At 66.9% G+C, this 6,227-nt stretch overlaps 1 protein-coding gene across 1 annotated transcript; it reads right to left on the reverse strand.

Annotated features, from left to right (window-relative positions):
* Positions 1-691: 691 nt before the first annotated feature.
* Positions 692-6,018, reverse strand: ARL2 (ADP ribosylation factor like GTPase 2). Its single transcript, XM_062197771.1, has 5 exons — positions 5,890-6,018; positions 3,900-4,010; positions 3,660-3,822; positions 1,576-1,656; positions 692-1,045 (listed from the first exon to the last, which is right to left on the reverse strand). The coding sequence occupies exons 1-5, from the start codon at positions 5,952-5,954 to the stop codon at positions 911-913; spliced, it is 555 nt and encodes a 184-aa protein (XP_062053755.1). The 5' UTR covers positions 5,955-6,018; the 3' UTR covers positions 692-910.
* Positions 6,019-6,227: the final 209 nt, after the last annotated feature.

Raw genomic sequence — 6,227 nt, forward strand, 5'->3', positions numbered from 1 at the left:
CTGGCAAAGCAGTGGAGGATGGTCCAAGTGCTTGGGCCCCTGCACCCACGTGGGAGACTCGGAAGAAGCTCCTGGCTCCTGGCTTCCGCCTGGCCCAGCCCTGGCTGTTGCGGCCCTCTGGGGAGTGAACCAGTGGATGGAAGATCTAATTCTGATTTATAAATCAATCTTTAAAAAGCTCCATAGCCTGTGAGAAGGCCTTAAACACCTCACCTGATGTCCGTCTACACTGCAGTCCACGCCCCTGGCCTTTCGTGTCCCTGTGTGGGAGTCCCTCTGCCTGGACCTGCGCTGCCTGCAGCTGGGCACACTGTCCACCACACGCGGCTTCCTGGTGGCCACGGAGAACTGGAGGCTGAACTTCAACAGGCCGTGAGCCCTAGCCAGGGCCTGTGTCCCTTTTTCTAATCCATACCTAGGAGGGCTGCAGCTACCCTGTGACCCAGCCTCCCCTTCTCTGCCAGAACACATCCCCCCTCCCACACCCACCTCCAGTCACCTCCTCCTGGAAGCCTGCCTGGACTCTCCTGGGTGGAGGTTCCACAGCCCCGTCCTGGGCTCCCACTGCCTGGGACACAACAGCAGCCGACCTGTGGGCTGCCAATGGGCCTTTGCCTCTCTGTCCCCTGCTGGACTTGGGCATCCCAGGTGGCGTCCAGAGTGGTTGAATCAAACACGGCTGAGCCGGGCGCTGGGGTGAGGAGTGGTTTATTCTCAGAGCCGAGCACAGGGCGAGGCCCACAGCCTCAGTAGCAGCAGAGGGGCCGGTCCAGCCCCAGCCCTTTCTTTTGGGTGTGCAGCCGTGGGCCGGGTCTGGGCCAGGGCGACAGCCAGGTCTGGGCGGGGGCGGGGACTGGAGTTCTGCAGGCCGACTGGCATGGCCGCAGGTGGGGTGGGCGCGGGCAGCGGCTCAGTCGGCCGTGAAGATGCGGCTGGAGATGTCGTCCAGCAGCCAGTCCACGCCGCTCAGCAGGTTCTCCCCGGTGACCGCGCTGCAGCCTTGGATGCACCAGTGGTGGCTGCGGATGGAGTCCAGCTCCAGGGCCTGGCGGGGCGAAGTACCGGTGGGGGCAGCCCGGGTCTCCCTACCCAGGGAACCGCCCAGGCCCTGGCGAGCCCCGCCCCCCCGCGGGGAGAGCTCCCTGGGCAGTGCCACCCCCTGCTGCGGCGTCCGCCAGGGCCCAGGCATCCTGCTGGGGACCCCACACCCCCTGCGTCCGAGGCCTCCTGGGCGTCTGTGGTTTCGCCCAGGAGGAACCAAAGCTCAGAGACCTCCACAGCCCCCCAAGGTCACACAGCCGGGCGGGGCAGAACCGGTTTCTAACCCGGCTTTCTCATCCCGGTGCCTGAGCAGGGGGAGGCTGCAGGCTGCGGGGTCAGGCGGTCCTGGCCAGCGAGAGCAGGGGGCCGCCGTGGCACAGGGAGCTCCCTGGGGCGGAGGGCGCCGGGTGCCTGCCTGTGCGGTGACAAACAGGCCCTGGGGCCGCCCCTGCACCTCACCTGCCACACAGCAGGGGCTCACAATGCCACCCAACACCTGGTGAGTCCCCCGTCCCCCGTGAGCCCCGCACTCACCTCGCGAATCGCGCTGGAGGACAGCGCGCCCGGCAGGTCCTGCTTATTGGCAAAGATCAGGAGGGTCGCTCCGGCCAGGCGCTGGGGGGGGGAGGGAGGGGCGGGGCTCAGGGGCCGGCAGCCCCTCCTCCACTGGCCCAGAGCGGCTGTGGGGGCGGGAGCGGCCCGGGTGGGAGGGGCAGCGGGCCACTCACTCTCAGTTCCTGCTTCCTCTTTTGTAATCCAGGACAAGAGGATCCTGGGCCCTGTGGTTCTGATGGTCTGACCCGCAGAGACCCCACAGACCCCGACCCCACAGACCCCGGGACAAGAGGATCCTGGGCCCCTCTGTGGTTCTGATGGTCTGACCTGAAGAGACCCCACAGACCCCAGGACAAGAGGATCCTGGGCCCCCTGTGGTTCCGATGACCTGGCCCCCAGAGACCCCGCAGACCCCGGGACAAGAGGATCCTGGGGCCCCTGTGGTTCCGATGGTCTGACCTGCAGAGACCCCACAGACCCCAGGACAAGAGGATCCTGGGCCCCTCTGTGGTTCCGATGGTCTGACCCCTAGAGACCTTGTGGACCCCCAGGACAAGAGGATCCTGGGCCCCTCTGTGGTTCCCATGGTCTGACCCGCAGAGACCCCACAGACCCCAGGACAAGACGATCCTGGGCCCTCTGTGATTCCGATGGTCTGACCCCTAGAGACCCTGTGGACCCACAGGACAAGAGGATCCTGGGCTCCTCTGTGGTTCCAATGGTCTGACCCCTAGAGACCCTGTGGACCCCCAGGACAAGAGGATCCTGGGCCCCCTGTGGTTCCCATGGTCTGACCAGCAGAGACCCCACAGGCTGCTTATCCCTTTCACGTGCCACTCCCAGCAGGCCTCACTCTCTGCCTCTGATTCCAGATATTTCCACCCGCGTCTGCCCCGGGCCTCCCTCCACACCATCGCCCTCACCCTGCAGGCCTTGGCCTGTGGGGGGCGCGCTCAGCGTCTGCCGGCCACGATCTGTGCCCCCCCAATCGTCAACATCTGCCTTTTCCACTCCCCGGGAGCCCTGGCTCTCAGCTGCGTGCAGTGCAGCAGGAGGCTGAGTCCAACAGCAGAGCCGGGCTCTGCAGGGAACACGGCGCTGTCCCCACCGCCGTCCCCAGCCTTCGGCTCCTGGCTGGCAGATGGCCGGGTTACGGAAGACGTTAGCACCACGTGAGCATGAAGGGCAAGGGCTCCAGCTCCTCAACTCTTCTGTCAATCTACCGTTTTAAAGATAACTGCCCGGGAGGCCGGCACTGGGGCTCAGTGGGTAAAAGCTGCTGCCTGGGACGCCAGCATCCGATGTGGGAGCACTGGTTAGGGTCCCGGCTGCTCCGCTTCGGATCCAGCCCCCTGCTAATGCGCCTGGGAAGGCAGCAGAGGATCGCCCAAGTGCTGGGACTCCTGCCACCCACGTGGGAGACCCGGATGGAGCTCCAGGCTCCTGGCTTCAGCCTGGCCCAACTCCAACCACTGTAGCCATCTGGGGAGTGAACCAGCAGATGGAAGATCTTTCTCTCTGTCTCTCCCTCTCTCTTTCAAATAACATAAAGTAGATCTTTCTGCTTTCAAAGATCATCTCGGGATGTGGAAGTGAGAGGTTAGGTGGCTCTCCTGAGGGCACACAGTAGGGCAGCCCCTGAGCCAGGCGTCCCCGCCCCCCGCCCCCCAGAGCCTCACTCGCTAAGCCCAGTCTTGTGGGTGACGTCATGCCTGTTTCAGGGCAGACGCTGAAGCTCAGAGGAGAAAAACGGCGGCCTTGGGGGTCAGGAGCCCAGGTCGCAGTGCACAGAATGGCACCACGGCCTCCCTGGTGGGGTGCAGTGCAGGAACAGGTCTGTCCCAGGTGTCCCTTTGGGTGCCCGCGGAGAAAGGTGTCCACACACCCGACATGTGTATTCACAGAGGAGGGCCGCCCCCGGCCAGCAGCCCCTCTCCACGCCCCACCAGCCCTGTGCGCAGGCAGACACACCCCCACCCCCTCCCCTGCACACACCTCCTCCACCAGCACACACCCCCACCCCCCACCCCGCGCACACACACACACACACACACACACCCCACCTCCTCCACCAGCAGGCTCTGGAGCTCCCGAAGGCAATCCCGCATGCGCTGGCGGTCGGCGCTGTCCACCACCCAGATGAGGCCGTCGGTGCTCTCGAAGTAGTTCCGCCAGTAGGACCGCAGGGACTTCTGGCCGCCCACGTCCCAGATGTTCAGCTTGAACCTGCGCCGGGGAGGGAGGCGGCGAGTGAGCCGGGCCCCTCTGCCGCGCTCCGGGCCCTGCCCCGGGGCCCTGCTCACCCGCGGTGCTCCAGGGTCTTGATGTTGAAGCCCAGCGTGGGGGAGATGGTGTCGATGTCCTCCCCGTTGAACTTCTTGAGGATCGTGGTTTTGCCGGCATTGTCCAGGCCGCTGCGGCGCGCCTGGTTAAGGAAGTCCCCGCATCCCGCGCCCCAAGGGCCGACCAACCCCTCCCCGCGTGCGCCGAGATGAGTGGTGCCCACGCTGGCCCCTGAAAGGCGCTGAGGCATCCGGCATCTTCTCCGGCCGGGCCCTCCTCGGCGTGGGTCCTGGTGGCCCAAGCCCACTCCTTGCCAGGCCCGCACTCTACTCGGGAGGGCACGAAGTGTCCTGAGCCAAGGCCCCAAATCCAAAGAACCGGCTTTGCCACGGCCCCGGGGATAGCCACACTCTCACTGCTTCTGGAATATTCCAAATGCATGCAAATGGGTGTGTGAGCTCACGGCAGAGAAGCCATTCCCACAGCTCGGCGTACTTGGCAGAGCAAGGGGGCTGTGGCCGGGCGGGTCTCTCCCGACCTTGAGTGACCCAAGGCCACAAACTGGAGGTGAGGACAGCGCCTCTGCCGAGCCCAGGCCCAGAAAACCAGCTGACCGACCCCGCTGTGGCTCTCAGCCCCTCCCCCATCTCATTCCTCACTCGGCTGCAGGCAGCTCCTGTCCACCCGGTCAGTCCCTGTCTCCCTCCTCCCTCTTCCTTGAACCACACCCACCAGGCTCTGGCTCCTTCTCGCCAATGTGACTCCCAGGGCCCCCCCAGCACCTGGTTCTCCTCCAACCTCTGGCCTGCACACACTCCCTGGGCGGTGTCCTCCACAGACCCCCAGACCTGCACCTGCCCTTCCCGGGAAGTCTGGGGCCTCTCTAAGGGGAGAACAGAACTCTGCCTCCCCGGCCCCTGTGCTCCTCCCTGGCTCTTCCCAGCCTCGGTAAATGGCCCCTGGTCCTTGTAACTGCCCGCACCAGGAACCTGGCAGTCGGGCCTCACTTCCCCAGCGGCTGTCGCGCTCCAACCTGACACCAGGGGCGGGGAGTGGGGGGCGGAATGCCCCCCTCTACCGCTTCCACCATCTCACCGCTCACATCCTGGCCCAAGCCACCAGCCTCTCTCCCCGACCTCAGGTCGCGCCCCTGCTCTGCACCCCTCACTGCCAGGAAGCAGAAGGCCCCAGGGGAGGCGGCCCCGGGGTCCCCTCTGGATGCACCTGCTCCCTTTGCCCCACCCCCCCCCAAGCCCCACCTCCCCCAGCTCTGCGTGTTCGGCTGTCACTCCGCGAGCCTGGTCCTCCGAGCACGGGTCACTCAGCACCCTGCTCCTCCCTGCACTACAGCGTTCCGCCACGCAGGGTCTGCTTTGCTGTGTTACCCCAGCCCCTAGGACGCTGGCGCGCACACAGTGGCGCTCAGCTCCCTGGGCCTTTCCCGGGGCTCTTTACACCCGACACAGACATCAAGGTCTCCTCTCCCCAGCCAGGGCCTGCGAGCCCTCAGCCCCGGGGACAGCAGCAGAGACGCACGGCCGGACCCCAGCGCGAAACGACCCGCGGCGTCCACGCCCCCGGCCGCGCCAGCCGAGGGCGGGGCCCGCTCGCCCCTGGGATTTCGAGCTCGAGGGCGAGGGCGGGGCCCGGCACCCTCGGACGGGCCGCGGGGGGGTAGGAGGTCAGAGCCGGGGAGGCCAGGGGCCCCCAGCTCCGTCCCGCCCGACGGACGGCGACGTCCGGTCACCTCCGGGCCCCACCGCCCCCTTCCATTCGGGACGCCGTGTCCGGGCGCTTCGGCTTCAAGCCCGCACCTTGGGCCCTCGGAACGGAGCCCCCCGCCCCGAGCCAGTGGTACGGCCTCCTCGCGGCCCCCCGCCGGGAGCGATTGGTAGGGCCCACGTGCGTGACGCACAATGGGCAGTTGGGACGGGCGAGCGTCCGCGCACCCTGGCACCGCCCACCGGCAGGGCCCCCGCCACCCCGCGGCTCCGGCCCCCGGGAGGATACAGCATGAGCAGTCGTAGCTCCCGCTCTTTCTGCTTCATCTTCTTCAGAATGGTCAGAAGCCCCATAGTCCCCGGAGCCCCCTCCCGGCTGCCGTCTCTTCCTAGTCCCGGGACCCCGCTCCCTGTTCCTATTGGCTATCACGCCCAACGACAGCGCAGCCTATTGGCTGCTGCCTCCCGTGGGCCCGCCCTCGCCCCACGTGACTGCCCGGCGGTCCGCGGGAGCCGCTGCGGCGGTGCGGGGGGCTTCTGCGGCGCCGCCCGCCTTAACCCTTCGCGTCCCGGGGGCTGAGAGCGAGGTCCCCATCTTCCTCCGAGCACCCAAGGCCTCGGTCAGCC

Source organism: Lepus europaeus, chromosome 7 (genome assembly GCF_033115175.1).
Source record: "Lepus europaeus isolate LE1 chromosome 7, mLepTim1.pri, whole genome shotgun sequence".
Lineage (NCBI taxonomy): Eukaryota > Metazoa > Chordata > Mammalia > Lagomorpha > Leporidae > Lepus > Lepus europaeus.

Coding starts and splice junctions, on each gene's coding strand:
- ARL2 (XM_062197771.1), bottom strand. CDS start 5,954: ATGGGGCTTCTGACCATTCTGAAGAAGATGAAGCAGAAAGAGCGGGAG. Junction 4,011..5,889: donor GAGCTACGACTGCTCATGCT/GTATCCTCCCGG, acceptor GGCGCGCCGCAG/CGGCCTGGACAATGCCGGCA. Junction 1,657..3,659: donor AGAGCCTGCTGGTGGAGGAG/GTGGGGTGTGTG, acceptor TCCCCCCCCCAG/CGCCTGGCCGGAGCGACCCT.